At 44.6% G+C, this 22,889-nt stretch overlaps 1 protein-coding gene across 1 annotated transcript in view; it reads left to right on the top strand.

The window, feature by feature from the left end:
- Positions 1–13,962: 13,962 nt before the first annotated feature.
- ALDH2 (aldehyde dehydrogenase 2 family member) overlaps positions 13,963–22,889 on the top strand; it is a 33,225-nt gene continuing 24,298 nt past the window's right edge. The window contains exon 1 of the mRNA XM_007528953.3: positions 13,963–14,163. Coding sequence (XP_007529015.1) covers positions 14,038–14,163 — 126 coding nt within the window. The 5' untranslated portion in view covers positions 13,963–14,037. The remainder of the gene's footprint in view (positions 14,164–22,889) is intronic.

Here is a 22,889-nt window from a genome sequence, read left to right as displayed (position 1 = left end):
AGAGTGAAGGGATTATTCAAAATTGGTTGATTCATTGTTAGAAACTGAGTATCATCTTTAAAAGGAATTGAATCTCTAAATCATTCCTTTTTAAATTTTTAAAAAATTATCTGTATTTGGGAGTCAGGTGGTAGTGCAGTGGGTTAAGTGCAGGTGGTGCAAAGCATAAGAACTGGCATAAGGATCCCAGTTCAAGCCCCCAGCTCCCCACCTGCGGAGGAGTTGTTTCACAAGCCGTGAAGTAGGTCTGCAGGTGTCTATATTTTGAGTTACATAAGCATGAAGTCTCTGGTAGCAAAAAAGAAAAGAAGAAATAAGGAACAAATAGATAAGTATCTATTTGTATCTATAAGTACTATCTTACACCACTCACATTATCTTGAAATGAATAAAGATTTATTGTAAGAGCAGAACCTGTAAAAGCCCTAGAAGAAAAACAGCAGAAAAGCTCTCTGACAGTAGTCTTGGCAAATATTTTTTGGATATAACAACAAAAGCAAACATAATTGGGTGGGAGGGACCAGATGGTGGTGCAGAATACACACATTACCGTATACAAGGACCAGGTTCAAGAGTCCCAGGTTCAAGCCCCCTAAATGCAGGTGGGAAGTTTCACAAGCAATGAAGTAGTGTTGTCTCTCTTTCCCTCTTTATCGTCCCCTTCCTTCCTTCTTCTTCTTTTTTTTTTTTGTCTCCAGGGTTATTGCTGGGGCTCTGTGCCTCCCCCATAAATCCACCGCTCCTGGAGGCTATTCTCCCCCTTTTGTTGCCCTTGTTGTTGTAGCCTTGTGGTTATTATTGTTGATGATGTCATTCATTGTTGGGTAGGACAGAGAGAAATGGAGAGAGGAGGGGAAGACAGAGAAGGGGAGAGAAAGACAGACATCTGTAGACCTGCTTCACCGACTGTGAAGTGACTCCCCTGAAGGTGGGGAGCTGGGGGTTCGAACCGGGGTTCTTACGCCGGTCCTTGCGCTTTGTGCCACCTGCGCTTAACCTGCTGCGCTACCGCCCAACCCCCAATTCATTTTTTTTTTTAACCCCATCAGAGCACTGCTCAGCTCTGGTTTATGGTGGTGCGAGGGATTGAATCTGGGACTAAGATGCCTCATACTCTTTGCATAACCACTATGCTATCTACTCCACCCCCCCACTCTCAATTTCTCTCTGTTAAAAAGAAGAAGTAGAATAAGGAGGAAAATGGTCCCCAGGAGAGGCAGATTCGTTGTGCAGGTACTGAGCCCCAGCAATACGCCTGGTGGCAATGAAAAGGTAGGTAAATGAAGAAATATATGGGTAGGAGTACACCGACCTGGAAATCTTTGTATAACAAAAGAAACTGTAAACAAATGAAAAGCAACCCATGGAATGAAAGAAAATATTTGTAAAAGCATACATATGACCAAGACAAAAAATAAGAAACTCATATATTTAATAGAAAAATATTAAGTAAATCAATTAAAAATGGGCAAAAGGCAGCTGAGGAGGTGACTCAGCTGATAAGAGTGCAGGATTTTTGCACATGAGATTCTAAATTCTTTTTTAAGAAATTTGTATTACCTTTATTTAGTGAATAGAGATAGAAATTGAGAGAGAAGGGGGAGGTAGGAAGAGAGAGATACCTGTAGCACTGCTTCACCACTTGCAAAGCTTCTCCCACTGCAGGTGGGGACGAGGGGCTTGAACCTGGGCCCCTGTGTATTGTAACATGTGCAATCAACTAGGTGTGCCACCACCTGGCCCCTGAGATCCTAAATTCAATCCCTGGCACCACATATGGTACAGCAGTGTTGGGCCTCTCACTCTCATGAAATAATAAGCCTTTTTCTCAATGGGTGAATGGGTGGAAGAACTGAATTGATGTTTTTTGTTTTTGCTTTTTTTAAGAAGAAAGAGATGACAAAAGATAATGTAGAGAAACTCAATATCATTAACTGTCAGGGAAGTGCAAATTAAAGCCATAAAGAGCTAACACTTTTTGCTAGCTTAGTTCTCATCCAAGATTAGAAATAGTGAATTGGAGGTAATCAGCCCATAGGGTATACACTTTGTCATGCTCAGGACCTATGTTAGAGCCCCAGCGTCATTTGGAAGTAGTCTTCACTGACGGTGAAATTGTACACTGGTGCAGTCACTATGGAAAACAGTATGGAGTTAAGTGGTCCAACAATTCTACTTCTCAGTATATATCCAAGAAAAATGGGAAACAGGATCTCAAAGAAATATCCATACTGCCATGTTCATTTTACAGCATATTCACACTATTCAGGCTATGGAAACAATTTGTGTGTTTGCCAATGGCTGAATGTATAGAAGCATTCCATATATGGACACAGTGGGTTTCTTTTTTTTTTTTTTTTGCCTCCAGGGTTATTGCTGGGGCTCAGTGGCTGCATTACAAATCCACTGCTCCAGGAGACCATCTTTTCCCCCTTTGTTGTTTTATCATTGTTATGGTTATTATTATTATTGTTGTTGTTGTCGTTGTTGTTGGATAGGACAGAGGGAAATGGAGAGATAAGGGGAAGAAAGAGAGGGGAGAGAAAGATAAACACCTGCAGAACCACTTCACCGCTTGTGAAGCAACACCCCTACAAGTGGCGAGCTGGGGGCTTGAATGCGGATCCCTGTGCTGGTCAGTGTGCTTTGCACCATGTGTACTTAACCTGTTAAGCTTCTGCCCGACCCCCACAATGGAATATTAATCAGTTATGAGAAAGAAAAATATTGGCAGGCACCAATTCAACAACATAGACGGAACTTGAGGGCATATGTTAAATGAAGTAAGTCAGAGAAAGTGCAGATGTCATATAGTTTCACTTATATGTAGCATCTAAAAGTCAAACTTAAAGAAACAGGGAATAGAATGGTAATTAGTGTGAATTGGTGGTCAGTGGGTGAGGAGTAGGAGATGCTGGTCAAAGGGTACAATTGGGCTCAAAGTACAAGATGGTGATTGTAGTTAGCAATAGTGTACTATATATATATGCTTCAAAGAGTGGCACAGGAGGTTGTGCAGTGGGTACAGCACTGGATTTGCAATTATGAGGTCTAGAGTTCAATCCCTGGCAGGCACTACATATGGCAGAGTGGTATCTGGCTGTCTCTCAAACAAGTAAGCCTTTGGGGCTAGGAAATAGCTCCCCTAGTAGAGCACATATTTCCCATACTCTACGACCGGCGTTCAAACTGCTGGCCACCACAGGGGAACGTCACGGGGAGGAGAAGCTTAACAAATGGTGGTGCAGTGTTGTGGAATCTCTCTCCCTTTCTGTCATTCTCTTTCCTTCTCTACTTTTCGTTTTTATTTTTTAATTTTTTTAACCAGAGCACTGTTCAGCTCTGACTTAAGGTGGTGGGGGGGTCTGAACCTGGGACTTTGGAGCCTCAGGCATAAACATTATGCTATCTACCCTCCGCCCGTTTTTTTTTTCCTTTTCTAGTTTCACCCTCTTTTTAAAAAATATTTATTTATTTATTTTTGTTGCCCTTGTTTTATTGTTGTAGTTATTATTGTTATTGATGTTGTTGTTGTTGAATAAGAGAGAGAAATGGAGACAGGAGGGGAAGACAGAGAGGGGAAGAGAAAGATAGACACTTGCAGACCTGATTCACCGCCTGTGAAGCAACTCCCCTGCAGTTGGGGAGCCAGGGGCTCGAACCAGGATACTTTCTCTGGTCTTTGCGCTTTGTGCCAACTGCGCTTAACCCGCTGCACTACTGCCTGACTCCCCCCCCTTTTTAAAAAGATTTTATTTATTTATGAGAAAGATAGGAGGAGAGAGAAAGAACCAGACATCACTCAGGTACATGTGCTGCCAGGGATTGAACTCAGGACCTCGTGCTTGAGAGTCTGATGCTTTATCCACTACACCACCTCCTGGACCACTTTCACCCTCTTTATAAGAGGATGGGGAGGAGAGTGTGTCTGCCCAGTGTTGTAATAATGTGGCTGTGAAGTCCCAGCAAAAACTCTGGTGGCATAACAAATAAATCTTAAGAAATGAAAGTTTCTAAGAGAGTAGATCTTAAATGTTTCCATCACACACACACAAAAAAAGGTAATTATGGGAGTCAGGCAGTAGTGCAGTGGGGTAAGTGGATGTGATGCAAAGCTCAAGGACTGGCCTAAGGATCCTGGTTGGAGACTCCGGCTCCCAACCTACAGGGAAGTTGCTTCACAAGCGGTGAAGCAGGTCTGCAGGTGTCTATCTTTCTCTCCCCATCTCTGTCTTCCCCATCTCTCTCAACAGCTATAACAACAATAACAACCACAACAAAGGCAACAAAAATGGAAAAATGGCCTTCAGCAGCAGTGGATTCATAGTGCTGGCACCGATTCCCAGCGATAACCCTGCAGGCAAAAAAAAAAAAGGTAATTATATATGGGAGCTGGGTGGTGGTGCACTGGGTTAAGTGCACACAGTGCGAAGCGCAAGGACCTGCTCAAGGACCCCGGTTTGAGCCCCCCGCTCCGCATCTGCAGAGGAGTCACTTCACAAGTGGTGAAGCAGGTCTGGAGGCATCTGCCTTTTTCTCCTCTTTCTGTCTTCCCATCCTCTCTCAATTTCTCTCTTTCCTATCCAACAGCAACAATGGAAAAAAGATGGCTTCCAGGAGCAGTGGATTTGTGCCCCAGGGGTAACCCTGGAGGCAAAAAAAAAGTAATACTGTGGTGAAGTAAGCTAGTGTTAAGGTGTTAATCTTAAACCCATACAATGTTGAGCATCAATTACATCTGAATAAAAAATGTAGGGAGTCGGGCGGTAGCACAGTGGGTTAAGTGCATGTGGCATCAAGTGCAAGGACAGGCATAAGGATCCTGGTTCGAGCCCCCTGCTCCCCACCTGCAGAGGAGTCACTTCACAAGTGGTAAAGCAGATCTGCAGGTGTGTATCTTTCTCTCCCCTCTCTGTCTTTCCCTCCTCTCTCCATTTCTCTCTTGTCCTATCTAATAATGATGACATCAATAACAACAACAATAATAACTACAACAATAAAACAACAAAGGCAATAAAAAGGAATAAATAAATACAATATTAAAAAATTAAAAAAGAAAATTAAAAAATATATATTAAAATATTTATTTTTTATATTAATTTCTTTTTTTATTGGGGAATTAATGTTTTACATTCAACAGTAAGTACAATAGTTTGTACATGCATAACATTCCCCAGATTCCCATATAACAATACAACCCCCACTAGGTCCTCTGAATCCTTCTTGGACCTGTATTCTCCCCACCCACCCACCCCAGAGTCTTTTACTTTGGTGCGATAAGCCAATTCCATTTCAGGTTCTACTTGTGTTTTCTTTTCTGATCTTGTTTTTCAACTTCTGCCTGAGAGTGAGATCATCCCATATTCATCCTTCTGTTTCTGACTTATTTCACTTAACATGAATTTTTCTTTTCTTTTTTTTTTTTTAAATAATTTATTTCTTTATTGGGGAATTAATGTTTTACATTCAACAGTAAATACAATAGTTTGTACATGCATAACATTCCCCAGTTTCCCATATAACAATACAACCCCCACTAGGTCCTCTATCATCCTTCATGGACCTGTATTCTCCCCACCCACCCACCCCAGAGTCTTTTACTTTGGTGTCATATGCCAATTCCATTTCAGGTTCTACTTGTGTTTTCTTTTCTGATCTTGTTTTTCAACTTCTGCCTGAGAGTGAGATCATCCCATATTCATCCTTCTGTTTCTGACTTATTTCACTCAACATGAATTTTTCAAGGTCCATCCAAGATCGGATGAAAACGGTGAAGTCACCATTTTTAACAGCTGAGTAGTATTCCATTGTGTATATAGACCACAACTTGCTCAGCCACTCATCTGTTGTTGGACACCTGGGTTGCTTCCAGGTTTTGGCTATTACAAACTGTGCTGCCAAGAACATATGTGTACACTGATCTTTTTGGATGGATATGTTGGGTTCCTTAGGATCTATCCCCAGGAGAGGAATTGCAGGATCATAGGGTAGGTCCATTTCTAGCCTTCTGAGAGTTCTCCAGACTGTTCTCCACAGAGGTTGGACCAATTGACATTCCCACCAGCAGTGTAGGAGGGTTCCTTTGACCCCACACCCTCTCCAGCATTTGCTGCTGTTCCCTTTTCTGATGTATGACATTCTCACAGGAGTGAAGTGGTATCTCGTTGTTGTCTTTATTTGCATTTCTCTGACAATCAGTCTTGGAGCATTTTTTCATGTGTTTCTTGGCCTTTTGGATCTCTTCTGTGTTGAATATTCTGTCCATGTCCTCCCCCCATTTTTGGATGGGGTTATTTGTTGTCTTGTTGTTAAAATATTTATTAATTAATTTATTTATTTCCTTTTGTTGCCCTTATTGTTTTATTGTTGTAGTTATTATTGTCATCTTTGTTGTTGTTAGATAGGACAGAGAGAAATGGAGAGAGGAGGGGAAGACAGAGGGGGAGAGAAAGACAGACACCTGCAGACCTGCTTCACTGCCGGTGAAGTGACTCTCCTGCAAGTGGGGAGCCGGGGGCTCGAACCGGCATCCTTATGCCAGTCCTTGTGCTTTGTGCCACCTGCACTTAACCCGCTGTGCTACCGCCCGACTCCCAATATTTTGTTTTTATTTTAATAACAGAGAGAGAAACAGAGAGAACAGAGCACTGCTCAGCCCTGGTTTATGGTGATTCTGGGATTGAACCTGGAAGTTTGGAGCCTCATGTATGGAAGTTCTTTCACATAATCATTATATCATTATGCTATCTCCATTGCCTGAAGTCATAGAAATTCAAAAAATAATTTCATATTATAAATGGCTTTCTAGGCATGACATAAAATCCAGAAGGTATAAAAAAATTGGCAAGAAGAAATCTGTCAAAGGCAAGAGCTAAAAAGATTAATTATGATTGGCAGAAAGTATTTATTTGCACGACATATGATAGGCCAAATGTTAATTTCCTTGATCTATATTAAGCACTTACAAATGGACTTTTCAAAAAAAGAAATCAACAAGCAATCCAATAAAAAAATGAGCAAGGGACATAAACATTTAGTCAGGAGCAGAGGAAGAGCATATGACTTCATACAGCAAATATGTTCAAGCTCACTTCTAAAATGAGAAATGCAAGTGAATATGAGAGAAAATCATGTTTTTTACCTATCTTATCAGCAAAACAAAAAGAAATGTGGCCAACTACATTGGTGAGGGTGTGAGAAAACTCATGCCAGGGAGCTGGGTATGCGTTAATCAAGGATCACCAAGGTAGTTCACCTGTGAATGTGCCTGCTTTGTCATATGTGAGACCCAGGTTCAAGCCCAGCCCCCAGTGGATTGGGGGAAGCTTCTGTGCAGTACTGTTTCTCCCTTCCTCTCTCTTTAGAGACAGCCTGAAATTGAGAGGGAATGGGGTGACAGAGAAGGAGAGAGAGAGAGAGAGAGAGACAGAGAGACACCTGCAGCACTGCTTCACCACTCACAAAACTTTCCCCCTGCAGGTGGGGACTGAAGGCTTGAACCTGGGTCCTTGCACACTGTTACATGTGCTCTCAACCAGGTGCGTCATCACCCAGCCCCTTCCCTTTCTGTCACACCCTTTCTATTTGAAAAAAGTCAGTCAGAATGGTGACGTACTGGTGATAACAATATAGCAATATCTATATTGTCAATATTTGACTTAGTTTCATTTCTATGAATTTCTCAGGTAAACTAAGGCTATACACTGCAGCATTGTTTGTAATGGGAAAAAATCTACTGGCAATTTGCTACATAAAATTGGTACACATAACCCACAAAGTGCCAGGTAGTTTGTCACCTACTTCATGCTTGTTAGAATGAATATCGTCAAAAAGAAAATAGAGAATAAATGCTGGTGTGGATTTAGAGGAAAAGGTAAACTTACGCACTGCACTATTGGTGGGACTATAAAGTGGTACAACTAACATGAAAACAGTATGGAGGGAGCTCAAAAAATTAAAAGTAAGAACTGTCATATTGTCAAGCAGTCCCTGTTCTTGGAATATTAGCTCAAAAAGGTATCTGAATTCCCATGCTCACTGCAGCACTATTAACCAAGACATGAACACATCCAAAGTATTTATCAACAGATGGATTAAAAAACGAGTCAAGGGGGCCAGGCGGTAACACACCCTGTTAAACACATAGTGCCAAGTGCTGGAACTGGCGCAAGGATCCTGGTTTGAGCCCCCGGTTCCCCACCGTAGGTGGGGGGTCACTTCACAAGCAGTGAAGCATATTTGTAGGCGTCCATGTTTCTCTCTTCCGATCTATCTTCCCCTCCCCTCTCAATTTTCTTTGTCCTAGCCAACAACAACAGCAGCAGCAGCAGCAGCAACAACTCACCAAAGAAAGATAAATACTGTTTGACCTCATTTATATGTGGAATCTAACAATAAAAAAACACAGAGACATCAGACCTACAATTACCAGAGGCAGTGGATAGGAGAGAGAATTGGAAGAAAGTAGCTCAAAGGTACAAACTTCCAGTTAGAAAACAGATAAGAGGGGGGCCAGGTGGTGGTGCACTTGGTTAAGCACATACAGTACTAAGAGCAGGGGCCAGCACAAGGATCTGGGTTTGAGCCTCCAGCTCCCCACCTGTGTGTGTGTGTGTGTGTGTGTGTGTGTGTGTGTGTGTGTGTGTGTGTGTGTGTGTGCTGGGGCGGGGGGGGGGTGACACTTCCAAAGTGAAGCAGGTTTGCAGGTGTCTTTCTCTTTTCTTTTCCTTCCTTTCTTTCTTTCTTTTAATCTTTTATTTATATATTGGATAGAGACAGCCAGAAATTGAGAGGGAAGGTGGTGACAGACAGGGAGAGAGACAGAGAGATACCTGCAGCCTTGCTTCACCACTCATGAAGCTTTCCCCCTGCAGGTGGGGACCAGGTGCTTGAACATGGATCCTTGTGCACTGTAACATGTGCACTCAACCAGGTGTGCCACCACCAGGCCCCATATCTTTTCCTTTCTATCTCCCCCTTCCCTCTTAATTTCTCTCTGTCCTATCCAATAAAATGAAAAAATGGCTTCCAGGAGCAGTAGATTTGTAGTGCAGGCATGAAGACCCAGCCATAACCCTGGAGGAAAAGAAAAAAAAAAAGGAAAAGAAAACAGATAAGCACTAGGCACACGATATACATCGATGACTGTAGCTAACGCTATATGAAAGTGGAAAGTTGTTAAGAGAGCAGAGCCTAATAATCCTCATCACAAGGGGAAAAACTGAGGTGTTTATTTATTTTTAATATTTATTTATTTATTCCCTTTTGTTGACCTTGTTGTTTTCTTGTTGTAGTTATTATTGTTGTTATTGATGTCATCATTGTTGAATAGGACAGAGAGATGGAGAGAGGAGGGGAAGACAGAGAGGGGGAGAGAATGACAGACACCTGCAGACCTGCTTCACCACCTCTGAAGCGACTCCCCTGCAGGTGGGGAGCCAGGGGCTCGAACCTGGATCCTTATGCCAGTCCTTGCGCTTTGAGTCACCTGTGCTTAACCTGCTGCGCCAACGCCCGACTCCCGTATATGAGATGACAGATGCCAACTAAGTGTATTGTGGTAACCATGTCACTGTATTTAAGTTTAGCTATTATGTTTCATGCCTTAAACAAACAATAATGTTGCCCATCAGTCTCTGTAACACTGGGAAAAACTCTTCGCAGGTGCTGAAGAGAATGGGGACACTTTCCTTGTGTGCTATTACAAAACCATCTCCCTCCATATTTTTAAGTGGGACAGGCAAGTAGTACCTGGGTACTTGTCTTATCAGAGGTGATTTGCTTTTCAGTTAATCTCTGCTATTTAACCACTAAACCTATTTCCTCTTTCCCCAAGGGCAACAAAGTTCAACCCATTTCCCATATTCCTCTGTATGGAGGAATAGCCACATGACTGAATTCTAGCCAATGGTGCAGGCTCAGCCCATAGAAACCTCCCATGTAACATCCTTTATGTCTTTTCTCCTCCAGTTGTCTAGAGGTATGCAAAGTTTCATGCCACTTTGGAAATCTGGTGTTGGCTTTAGGGTCACACAGAGCATGGGTTCCTTAGTTCCTGCCTGAGAAGGAACATCTGGTGAGGCTCAGTAAGAGTAGGGACATTTATGTGTTTTTGTTGCTATTCTATTTATTATAGCAATTCTATGATATCCTTCTGACACATTAGTTTATATCATTTTGTTAGGAACCAAAGCCCACACACTCTGTTGATCTCAAGACCTTGAACCAACATCTTTGCCTGATACATCTAAAATCAGGAGCTCCCAGGAGTCGGGTGGTAGCGCAACGGGTTATGCGTATGTGGCGCCAAGCACAAGGACCGGCTTAAGGATCCGGGTTCGAGCCCCTGGCTCCCCACCTGTAGGGGAGTCTCTTCACAAGCTGTGAAGCAGGTCTGCAGGTGTCTATCTTTCTCTCCCCCTCTCTATCTTCCCCTTCTCCATTTCTCTCTGTCCTATCCAACAATGATGACATCAATAATAACTACAACAACAATAAAAAACAAGGGCAACAAAAGGGAAAATAAGGGAATCGGGCGGTAGGGCAGCAGATTAAGCGCATGTGGCACAAAGCACAAGGACCGGAGTAAGGATCCCGGTTCCAGCCCCCAGCTCCCCACCTGCAGGGAATCGCTTCGCAATCATTGAAGCAGGTCTGGAAGTGTCTATCTTTCTCTTCCCCTCTCTGTCTTCCCCTCCTCTCTCCATTTCTCTCTGTCCTATCCAACAACGATGACATCAATAACAACAGTAACTGCAACAATAAAACAAGGGCAACAAAACGGAATAAATAAATAAATATTTAAAAAAAAGGGAAAAGAAACATTTAAAAAAATTGGGAGTCGGGCGGTAGTGCAGAGGGTTAAGCGCACGTGGCGCAAAGTGCAAGGACCGGTGTAAGGATCCCTGTTCGAGTCCTCGGCTCCCCACCTGTTGGGGGGGTCCCTTCACAGGCGGTGAAGCAGGTCTGCAGGTGTCTATCTTTCTCTCCCCCTCTCTGTCTTCCCCTCCTCTCTCTATTTCTCTCTGTCCTATCTAACAACGACAACATCATCAACAACAACAATAATAACTACAACAACAATAAAAAGACAACAAGACAAATTTAATGCTATCCCCATCAAGATCCCAAGCACATTTTTTAGGAGAATAGAACAAATGCTACAAATGTTTATCTGGAACCAGAAAAGACCTAGAATTGCCAAAACAATCTTGAGAAAAAAAGAACAGAACCGGAGGCATCACACTCCCAGATTTCAAACTGTATTATAGGGCCATTATCATCAAAACTGCTTGGTACTGGAACATGAATAGACACACTGACCAGTGGAATAGAATTGAGAGCCCAGAAGTGAGGCCCCACACCTGTGGACATCTAATCTTTGACAAAGGGGATCAGACTATTAAATGGGGAAAGCAGAGTCTCTTCAACAAATGGTGTTGGAAACAATGGATTGAAACATGCAGAAGAATGAAACTGAATCACTGTATTTCACCAAATACAAAAGTAAATTCCAAGTGGATCAAGGACTTGGATGTTAGACCACAAACTATCATATACTTAGAGGAAAATATTGGCAGAACTCTTTTCTGCATAAATTTTAAAGACATCTTCAATGAAACAAATCCAATTACAAAGAAGACTAAAGCAAGTATAAACCTATGGGCCTACATCAAATTAAAAAGCTTCTTCACAGCAAAAGAAACCACTGCCCAAACCAAGAGACCCCTCACAGAATGGGAAATCTTTACATGCCATACATCAGATAAGAGTTTAATAACCAACATATATAAAGAGCTTGCCAAACTCAACAACAAGACAACAAATAACCCCATCCAAAAATGGGGGGAGGACATGGACAGAATATTCAACACAGAAGAGATCCAAAAGGCCAAGAAACACATGAAAAAATGCTCCAAGACTGACTGTCAGAGAAATGCAAATAAAGACAACAACGAGATACCACTTCACTCCTGTGAGAATGTCATACATCAGAAAAGGGAACAGCAGCAAATGCTGGAGAGGGTGTGGGGTCAAAGGAACCCTCCTACACTGCTGGTGGGAATGTCAATTGGTCCAACCTCTGTGGAGAACAGTCTGGAGAACTCTCAGAAGGCTAGAAATGGACCTACCCTATGATCCTGCAATTCCTCTCCTGGGGATAGATCCTAAGGAACCCAACATATCCATCCAAAAAGATCAGTGTACACATATGTTCTTGGCAGCACAATTTGTAATAGCCAAAACCTGGAAGCAACCCAGGTGTCCAACAACAGATGAGTGGCTGAGCAAGTTGTGGTCTATATACACAATGGAATACTACTCAGCTGTTAAAAATGGTGACTTCACCGTTTTCATCCGATCTTGGATGGACCTTGAAAAATTCATGTTGAGTGAAATAAGTCAGAAACAGAAGGATGAATATGGGATGATCTCACTCTCAGGCAGAAGTTGAAAAACAAGATCAGAAAAGAAAACACAAGTAGAACCTGAAATGGAATTGGCATATGACACCAAAGTAAAAGACTCTGGGGTGGGTGGGTGGGGAGAATACAGGTCCATGAAGGATGATAGAGGACCTAGTGGGGGTTGTATTGTTATATGGGAAACTGGGGAATGTTATGCATGTACAAACTATTGTATTTACTGTTGAATGTAAAACATTAATTTCCCAATAAAGAAATTTTAAAAAAAGACAACAAGGGCAACAAAAGGGAAAATAAATAAATAAATAAAATTTTTAAAAGTTTCATAAAAATCAGGAGCTTGCACTTTAAACAGCTGCCCTAGATAGTTGCCGCCTAGATATCCCTGTCTTTATCTTGTGACTGTTAAAACACTTATTTATTTATTTTTTTCTTTTCTTTACACCAGAGCACTGCTCAGCTCTGGCTTATGGTGGTGCAGAGGATTGAACCTGGGACTTTGGAGCCTCAGGCAAGAGAGTCTGTTTGCATAACCATTATGCTATCTACCCCTGCCCCAAAACACTTATTTTTGTATACCTTTCAGCTCCTCCTGCCAGGTTTCTCCACCTCCTCCTTGGGCTTTTGTTGATATTACCCGCTGGGAAGGCACCATTTGACCCAGAGCTAGTCCCCCTTTGCTTGACATCACCTTCTCACCCCTGCATCCCCAGTGCCCAAGGCCAGGATGTCTGTTGGAATAAAGTTCTGAAAAGGACAGAGAAGAATGTGCAGCAGTACTGCACAGGACTTGCAAGCACAAAGTTCTGCTGCGGAAACATTCCCAGGAGCCAGAGGTGAGCGGAGTTCCTGTTAAAAACCAACCAAACAACAACAAAAACAAGATCCTTACTTCCACCCCAATCTTCTGGCAGTTCATGCGACACAGAATGAGAAAGCAGTAAGTTTAAGATACAAATCCAAACGCCTCACTGTTGCCTCTAAGACCCACGATCTTCCCAGCCTCCTTCCCTCCTCGCTCCAGGGCTCCCTACATCGTGCTCCTGGCTCACTGGCTGCGTTCTCTGTAGTTCCCTCGCTCGCCAGGGCGGTCCCATCCTAGACGCGCACTTTCCACCTCCCGAATACCCTCCTAGACCTTTACTAGAGCGTTGCCATTATGGGCTCACATGGTACTCTCACCGACAGAGCGATTTCAAGGCCGGTCTCTCTGCCCCACGTGTCTTTTATCACTATCTGAAATGATCTAGTGTTTGGCTGAGGGGTGGTATCTCACCCAGCCCCGGAGGTCAGGGTCTGGGTGGCTCCTGTACCTCAGGGGTTCAGCACACATTTAGGCACTCAACGAACACGCGCTGAGTTCCCGAGATCCGCCAGTTGCACACCCCGGGGCGGGCGGAGGGGCACAGAGCAGGTGGGGGTGGAGGGCAGGCCCCCAGCCCAGCCCTCTGCCGCCTCCAAGCTGCGGGGGCGCGGGGACTGAGCAGGCGGGGAAGGCGAGCACAACCCCCGCGCCCCGCCCCGCGCCTGCCCATTGGCGGCCGCGCGGGGCGGGGAGAGGTCGCTCGGTGACCCCAGCAGCCCGCACTCGGCCACAAGCTCCCGCTGCAGCATGTTGCGCGCTGCCGCTCTCGTGGCCACTGGCCTTCGACTCCGTCTGGGCCGCCGTCTGCTGTCCGCCGCCGCCACGCAGGCCGTGCCGGCCCCCAACCAGCAGCCTGAGGTCTTCTACAACCAGGTGAGCCGGCGCGCTTTGTCTTCGCTGGTTGCGGAGCTGAGCCCCTCCGGGCCTCGGTTTACCCCTTGGGCGCTCTCCGCACTGGGTCTCGGAGCACGCCTCTCCTTTCCCTTCCTGCCCCCGCTGCCTGATGCAGCCTTGGCCTGGCCCTCGTCCCTTTCCAGCACTGTCTCTGGGGGTTCGGCTCCATCCCCTGCGCGGCGTGGGCTTTCGGGCCCTGTGGTCACAGGGGCTCCCACCAGCCTCCCAGAGGACGTGTCCATGCGAGTCCCTCTTTGGGGATTTCTTTCTTTTCCTTGAGCTCCTCTTTCGGCCTTTGAAGTATGCTCGGCCCGAGAAGTCCAGAAGGGAAAACACAGAAGGGCTCCAGCTCGATGAAGGCCCCCCAGTTTGCAGAAGGCGAGACCAAGCTCTCCCAGTTGCTTCCAGGGCTGAAGCCAGAAAGTGTGTGTGGAGAGGGGAGAGGGAAGAGGTGCATTAGCCTGGGAGGAGAAGGGACTGGCCACCTTGGAATGCGCCCGCGCCTTTCAAGGGACTGGCAAATTTTGGCTAAACCAAAAAGGGGCTTTTTCCAGTCTTGCTCAACCAGGACTTTGGAATATTCTCTTTGGATCTTTCCGTTTGTGTCAAGTGCTGGGCTCCGCTGAGAGAGAAATGTTTATGAAAGTTACCTTTGTTTGTGCAACAAGTCTGATTGCTGCCCTTGTCTGGATTTGGGTTGCTTCTTCTGTGAGGTGGAAAGGGGGTCAGAGGGTGAGCACAGGGTGGCGCAGAGGGGACAGCAGCTCCTGGTCTCTACACACCCCTTGCACCTAAGCACGTCCCTGGTTTGCTGTTTAATCTAAGGAAAGGTGGACAGCTGATAGCAGGTGGAGGGATTGTGTTTTTTTTCCAATTCAGAGATAAACACAGTAAGTGTTTGTTGGGGCTCACATCAAGATTCCTGAGAGCAAACCGCTGGCCAGACCATTCTTTTTTTTTTTTTTTTTAAATTGTATTTAGGGAGTTGGGCTGTAGCGCAGCGGGTTAAGCGCAGGTGGCGCAAAGCACAAGGACCGGCATAAGGATCCCGGTTCGAACCCGGCTCCCCACCTGCAGGGGAGTCGCTTCACAGGCGGTGAAGCAGGTCTGCAGGTGTCTATCTTTCTCTCCTCCTCTCTGTCTTCCCCTCCTCTCTCCATTTCTCTCTGTCCTATCCAACAACGACAACAACAATAATAACTACAACAATAAAACAACAAGGGCAACAAAAGGGAATAAATAAATAAAATAAATATTTTTTAAAAAAGAAAAAATATTGTATTTATTTGTTATTATTGAATAGAGATTGAGAGAACAGGAGAGGCAGGGGGGAGGTAGAGAGAGAGAGACAGAGAGACACACCTGCAGCCCTGCTTTACCACTTGTGAAGCATTCTCCCAGCAGGTGAGGACTGGGGGCTTGAACCTGGGTCCTTGTGCATTGTAACATGGGCATTAAACCAGGTGCACCACTGCCCAGCCCCCTGGCCAGCCCATTCTTTGGTACTATCAGTGCAACTTTTTGCTTCTACTTTTTATTATTACTATTATTATCATCGTTATTATTATTATGAGAACTCCAGTCAGCTCTGGCTATTGGTAGTGGTGCCTGGGATTGAACCTTTGATCTTTTTCGCCCCTGTATTAGCATGATCTTAAAGAATGAATATTACAAATGAACATTTACTATGGAGTAAAAGGAAAGGTGCAATAAAATGCATTGCATCACACAAACCACAAGTACAGGGGAACTCATGCTCTGCTGAGGAAGAACTTATGCTTACAACACTTCCAGCAAGCGCCCCTCCAGGAGACAGTGAACAAAAGGCATGTGATCGATTTTGCAGACACTTTCTTTGCTTGTGTGTGCATGTTTGCGCTCACTCGAGCTGATTTTTCTTCCATTTATATAAATACATTTTTAGCACTTACTGTTCTGAAGTTCTGTCTCACTGAACAATGTATCTGGACTATCTAAATCAATAAATTCAGCTCTTATTTATTCTTCCCAAGGGTTGTAAAGCTTTTGACCAAGCTGGAAATAAATGGTCATTATTAAAGTTCTTGGGACTGTTTTCATTGCTGGGTTGTTGCAAACCTTGTTAACAAAGTGATAAAATCTATCCTAAAATTTTTAATCTGTTGGGGGCTGGGCGGTAGCGCAGCGGGTTAAGTGCAGCGGTTAAGCACACATCACGCAAAGCTCAGGGACCGGCTTAAGCATCCGGGTTGGATGGGAGAAAGAGTAGGGTTAATGGAACAAGTGTAGGAGGATGGGAAGAGATAATTAGATAGCAAGAGAATTCCGAGAAGAGGCAGATCCGAAATGAGTGTAGTCACCTTGTAGAAAGAAGGAAGGGTGGGAGTCGGGTGGTAGTGCTGCCGGTGAAGCGCACGTGATCCAGCATAAGGACCCAGTTCGAGCCCTGGCTCCCCACCTGCAGGGGAGTCGCTTCACGGGCGGTGAAGCAGGTCTGCAGGTGTTTCTCTCCCCCTCTCTGTCTTCCCCTCCTCTCTCCATTTCTCTCTGGTCTGCAGGTGTTTCTCTCCCCCTCTCTGTCTTCTCCTCCTCTCTCCATTTCTCTCTGTCCTATCCAGCAACAATGACAGCAGCAACAACAATGATAAACAACAAAGGGAAAAAATAGCCTCTAGGAACAATGTATTCGTAGTGCAGGCACTGAGCCCCAGCAATAATCCTGGAGACAAAAAAAAAAAATTGAATCTCTGAACCGAAGTACAAACTAGATCATGTACCAGGACATTGCCCTGGCAGTTATTAGCTCCTTGAAGTTCTATGAACTGTTCTGGAGTCTGCTTCCCCAAATGGAGCCATCTGGCTAGACTTTGAAGTTGCTTCTGTGGGTTGAGTTTCTCGCCTAAGGGCTCTTGAGGGAGGTTGTGTTTTTTGGGGAATGTTGCTCTTCAAGCCTGTTGGGTCTGACCTGGTGGAGGCCAGTGGGCTGCCCACAGATCTCAGTCCTACTTCAACCCTCCAAAAAGGTTTCATGGTATAATGGACCACTTCTTGGGGTCCTCTTGCCTCTAGTTGTTCTGGGTTGGGTCCTAAAGGGGCATAAACTTCTTGGTTGGTTAGTCAGTTTCAGAGTTCTTCCCCACTGACCAGCATGGGAGCTGAAGATGGCCAGGATCCTCACAGATATTCTCACCCTTGGTAGATTTCAGCAATGTAGCTCCACCAAGGAAACTGTTTTTCATTCATTTTTCCCCATGGCTCACACTTTCATCTTCAACATCACGAGTTCCTGTTGGTCAGTGATGGTGATAACAGGATTATTGTTGGGCACCATTTTGCACTCTGGGCCCAAGAATGTACTGCCATCCACTAATATTCACTTGGGCAGGTTCATTCTTTCAACAATCATTTCCTAAACAATCCCAATCCCAGCGAACAAAACAGACAAGAATCTCTGCCAGTGGGAATTTTGTGTACTGGAAGGTGGAGTGGACAACTGTAAAATGCCATTAAAAAAATCCCATCTACCTCCTAGGGCTGCCCTCAGATGAAGCGGGGTTATGCCATACTACCCTAAGCCACTGCCTGACTCATGGCCATCAATGCCTTCATATTCAGCAGCCTTAAGTAAGAACTAAGATAACTGAGCTAATAAGAGAATGATGAGGAAACCCCATTTCATGTGGGTGTTAACTTCCTGAAGGACTGCGTTAGGCAGTGGTAAAGCTGAATGGGAATTTGGGGTAAATTAAATTTGTGTCTCTATTATTAGCTTCTTGACCACAGTGCTCAGAAACCAAAGAGAACTGGCAAAAAGTGAATTAAAAAAGCTCTCCTTAGGGGCCAGGCAGTGGCGCATCCTGTTAGGTGCACATTATCACCATGTGCAAGGACCCTGGGTTTGAGCCCTCACTTCCCTCCTGCAGGGTGGAATGATTCACAAGCAGAGAAGCAGAGCTGCAGGTCCCACTCCTCCCCAACCGCTTCCCTCCAGGGTTATCACTGGGGTATGAATCCACTGCTCCTGGAGGCCATTTTTCCCCATTTTATTAGACAGGACAGAGAGAGATTGAGTTGAAGTAAAGACAGAGAGGGAGAGAGGAAGATAGATGACCTGCAGACCTGCTTCACCACTAGTGAAGTGGCCTTGCTGGTGGAGAGCTGGAGGCTTGAACCCTGACCCCTTGTGTGGGTCCTTGCATTTAGTACTATGTAGGCTTAACTGGGTGTGCCACTGCCTGCCCCCAGTGTCTTATCTTTCTCTCTCCCTCTCTACTTCCCCTCTCCTCAATTTCTCTCTGTACTGCCAAATCAGATAGAAAGAAAAAGGAGCAGTGGATTTACAGTGCCAGTATGGAGCCCCAGCAATAACCCTGGTGGCAATAAAAAAAAAAAAAGGATTTCCCTACAGAAAAAAATTGGATGGCAGTTGTGCTATCTCCTCAGTACAGAAGCAAACTTCGCAGAAGCCTGTGAGGCAGGAACTCACTGGAAATACATGTAGACAAGCACAAATGTTCACTGCCACAAAGTTTATATTAGTACAAAGCTGAAGGAATAATTTTGTGCATGAAATAGTTACAAATTAATCTATCTGTATAAATAACAGATCCTAAAAACAATCTTTGTCTTCCTTCCTTTCTTTCCCTCTCTCTCCTTCCTCTTTCCCTCCTTAATTTTTTTTTTTTAAATTGCCACCAGGGTTATCACTGGGGCTTGCTGCTTATACTACTACCAGATGGCCACTCCTCCCCCTCACACCCTTTTTCCTTTTTTTTTTTTTTTTTTACTTGCTAAGGCAGGAAGAAATTGAGAGAGGCCGGGAAATGGAGGGGAAAACATCTACAGACCTGCTTCAGTGCTTGTGAATGACCTTGGAGATATAATAATCCCCCCTCCACACTCCCCCACATATGGTGACAGGGGACTTGAACCTGGGTCCTTATATGTGGTAACATGCATGCTCAACTGGATTTGGCACTACCTAGCTCTTCCCTTTCCTTTTCCCCTTCCCTTTCCTTCCCTGATGAAAAAAGGATAAAAAAAAGGAAGAGAGATACTACAGCACTGCTTCACTATTTGTGAAACTTCCTCTTGGCATGGTGCACCCATGTGATGGCTGAGGTCCTCCAACATGGTAAAGCATGCGTTCTACTGGACAAGCCATCTCCTGGCCCCTTACAAGCAACATTTCAAAGGGGTGACAGAGCCAGCACTCTGCCAGCTATGTTCAGCTAACTAAAACTACCCTAACATACATTTCATTGGAAGTTGACAGACATGCTTTTGTGGACATGTACAGAAATGTACTGGGGGCTGGGCAGTGGTGCACCCAGTTAAGCGCGCACACTACTAGCACATACAGGGATTGGCGGGGGCGCTTCGTAAATGGTGAAACAGGTCTGCAGGTGTCTCTTTATGTCAACCTCCTCTCTCAATTTCTCCCTGTCCTAGCCAATAAAATGGGGGGGGCAGCAGTAGATTTTCAGTGCTGGCACTGAGCCCCAGCAATAACACTGGGAGCAAAAAACAAAACAAAACTTGGAATGTACTCAAGGCTAGTTGGTGTTAACTGGAGAAAATTGCCTAAGGAATCTGTTTTTTTTTTAAATATTTTATTTATTTATTTATTCCCTTTTGTTGCCCTTGTTGTTTTATTGTTGTAGTTATTATTGTTGTTGTCGTTGTTGGATAGGACAGAGAGAAATGGAGAGAGGAGGGGAAGACAGAGAGGAGGAGAGAAAGACAGACACCTGCAGACCTGCTTCACTGCCTGTGAAGCGACTCCCCTGCAGGTGGGGAACTGGGTTCGAACCGGGATCCTTATGCCGGTCCTTGTGCTTTGCACCACCTGCGCTTAACCCGCTGCGCTACAGCCCGACTCCCAAGGAATCTGTTTGTAGGCAGGGACTGAAAGGATCTTTGGCTTTAATTTTTACTATTTATTTATTTGATAAAGAGAGAAATTGAAAGGGAAAGGGGGGAAAAGTGGGAGACAGAGAAAGATACTTGTAGCACTGCTTCATTACTTCTGAAGCTTCCCCTCATAGGTGGGGATCAGGGGCATTAACCCATGACCTTGTGCATGGTAACATGTGTGCTTTACCAGGTACTAGGTACGTCACTGCCCAGCCTGGGAACTTTGGCTTTGTAGAAATGTCCTTCCTTCCTTCCTATCTATCTATCTATCTATCTATCTATCTATCTATCTATCTATTTTTATTGCCATCAGAGATATCACAGGGGCTGGTGCCAGCACTCTGAATCCACTGCTCCCAGCAGTAATTTTTCCTTTGTCTTTTTCTTTTATTCGATAGGACAGAGAGAAATTGACAAAAGGAGAGGGAGATAGAGAGGAAGGGAGGGGAATAAAGAAAGAGAGAGAGGAAGACACTTGTAGATTTGGTTCACTGTTTGTGAAGCATCCCCCTTGCAGGTGGGGAGCAAGAGCTTGAACCCATGTCCTTACACTTAACCAAATGTGCCACTACCTGGCCCCTGAAATGTTTTATTTCCTTTTTTTTTTTGCCTCCAGGGTTGTCGCTGGGGCTCAGTGCCTGCATCATGAATCCACTGCTCCTGGAGGCCACTTTTCCCCCCATTTGTTGCCCTTGTTGTGGTCATTATTGTTACTGATGTCGTTCGTTGTTGGGTAGGACAGAGAGAAATGGAGAGGGGGGGAGAGAAAGAGAGACACCTGCAGACGTGCTTCACTGCTTGTGGGGTGATTCACCTGCAGGTTGGGAGCCTGGGGCTTGAACTGGGATCCTCACGCCGGTCCCTGCGCTTCGCGCCATGTGCGCTTAACCCGCTGCGCTACTGCCCGCCCCCCCAAAACACTTTATTTCTTTAAAAATAAGTAGCCTTGGTCTGGGGAGATAGTATAATGGTTATAATGGTTATGTAAAAAAGACTACTGTTCCTGACTGAGGCTCCTAGAACCCAGGTTCAATCCCCAGCACCACCATGCGCTAGATTTGAGCAGTGCTCACCAGGCAGAGTGCACATTTTACTGTGCTTGAAGACCGGGTTTGGGCCCCATCCACCTCTTGGGAGCATTGTGCAAGGGGGAAACTTTAGGAGTGTTGTGATGCCTGTCTTCCTCTCTCTCTCTCTCTGCCTTTCAACCTCTACCTGAAAAAAAAGAAACAAAAGAATTCACAGGGAGCAATGGAATCCTACAGACATGAAGCCCCAGTGAAGCCCTGTGTGTGTGTGTGTGTGTGTGTGTGTGTGTGTGTGTGTGTGTGTGTGTGTGTGTGTGTGTGTGTGTGTGTGTGTAGACTATTTGACTACTTGCAGGAGGGAAACTGGAAACTTCACGAGTTGTAGAGTGGTACCATGATAATGTCTCACCTTCTCATTCTCATTCTCTCACACTTTCTAAAAGGAAAAAAAAAAAAAGAAGAAGAAGAAGAAGAAGAAGAAAGAAAGAATGGCAAAAGATTCTCAGTTTCCTGGGTGGAGATCCTGACAGAATGAAAAGTCAAGCCTGTGCTGGGCTAAGTGGCCACATGCTGAATGAGTATAGTGAAATATCCCCACACCAAGTGCACTAGTTTTACTGCTTGTTTAGAAGTTTTGTTTTTTAAATTTTTAAAAAATATTTATTTATTTCCTTTTGCTGCCCTTGTTGTATTGTTGTAGTTATTATTGTTATTGTTACTCATGTCATTGTTGGATAGGACAGAGAGAAATGGAGAGAGGAGGGGAAGACAGAAAGGGGGAGAGAAAGATTGACACCTGCAGACCTGCTTCACTGCATGTTGGGCGACTCTCCTGTAGGTGGGGAGCTGGGGGCTTGAACCAAGATCCTTACTCCGGTCCTTGGGCTTCGTGCCACGTGCACTTAACCCCCTGTCACATGCGCTTAACCCACTGGAGAAGTTTTAAGATCCTTTGTAGAATTAATAACTCTAGTAACCCAGAGAATCTGAGGCTCATGGCCCCACCTTAGCTGCTTTTGCTTTTAATGTCAGTTTATTATAAGGGAACATAGACAAGGCTCAGTAGTACCTCCTGCACTTACCGAAATCTGTGGGAACAAGCTGAGGTATAGGCTGACTGGGCTTTATTTTGTTGATGGGGTTGAGGTCAAGTTGAGACAAGATGACAGCGATGTGGACAGACATATGTCTCCCTTGTCCTGACAGTCATAATCACTGGTCACTTTTGAGCCATCAGACCCTGTGCTGAAAACTTGCATTTGCATATTTCCTTTAATTTTATCAAAAACTCAATGAGCCAGGGGTTGTGGCTGTTGTCACATGTTACAGAGACTGAAAAATACTCAGGGGGTTAGGTTTACATTAAGCAGGAACTCGGAAACTAGGGTTCAAAATTAGCTCTGTCTAAAATTAGCCATGTGTCCTTAGCCACAAACCGTGCAGTCAGGACCTGGCCCTAAGGTCAAATGAGGATATAAATGTTTAGTGGACAATTCAACAAAATATTTGAAATCAGAGAGGGAAGAGTTATTTTTGTGTTTATGTCAGTATTACCAGCACCTATCCTAGCACAAGATTGGAATCACTGCTCAGTAAATATTTATTGAAAGTATGAATGGTTGTCACTTTTGAAATTATGTTAACAATTCTTTACTCTCATAGCAAGGAATGGGAGTCACTATTTCTACTCAAAAGGACCTTTTTTGCAACGATTTTGGAAGTTTACTTTATTCGGGGGCGGGGGGCAGCATGCAGGGAAAGCTGAAGCTGGCCAAGGGAAGC

The sequence above is a fragment of the Erinaceus europaeus genome, chromosome 6, assembly GCF_950295315.1.
Source record: "Erinaceus europaeus chromosome 6, mEriEur2.1, whole genome shotgun sequence".
In the NCBI taxonomy this organism is placed as follows: domain Eukaryota; kingdom Metazoa; phylum Chordata; class Mammalia; order Eulipotyphla; family Erinaceidae; genus Erinaceus; species Erinaceus europaeus.
This window is presented reverse-complemented; position numbering and strand designations above follow the sequence as displayed.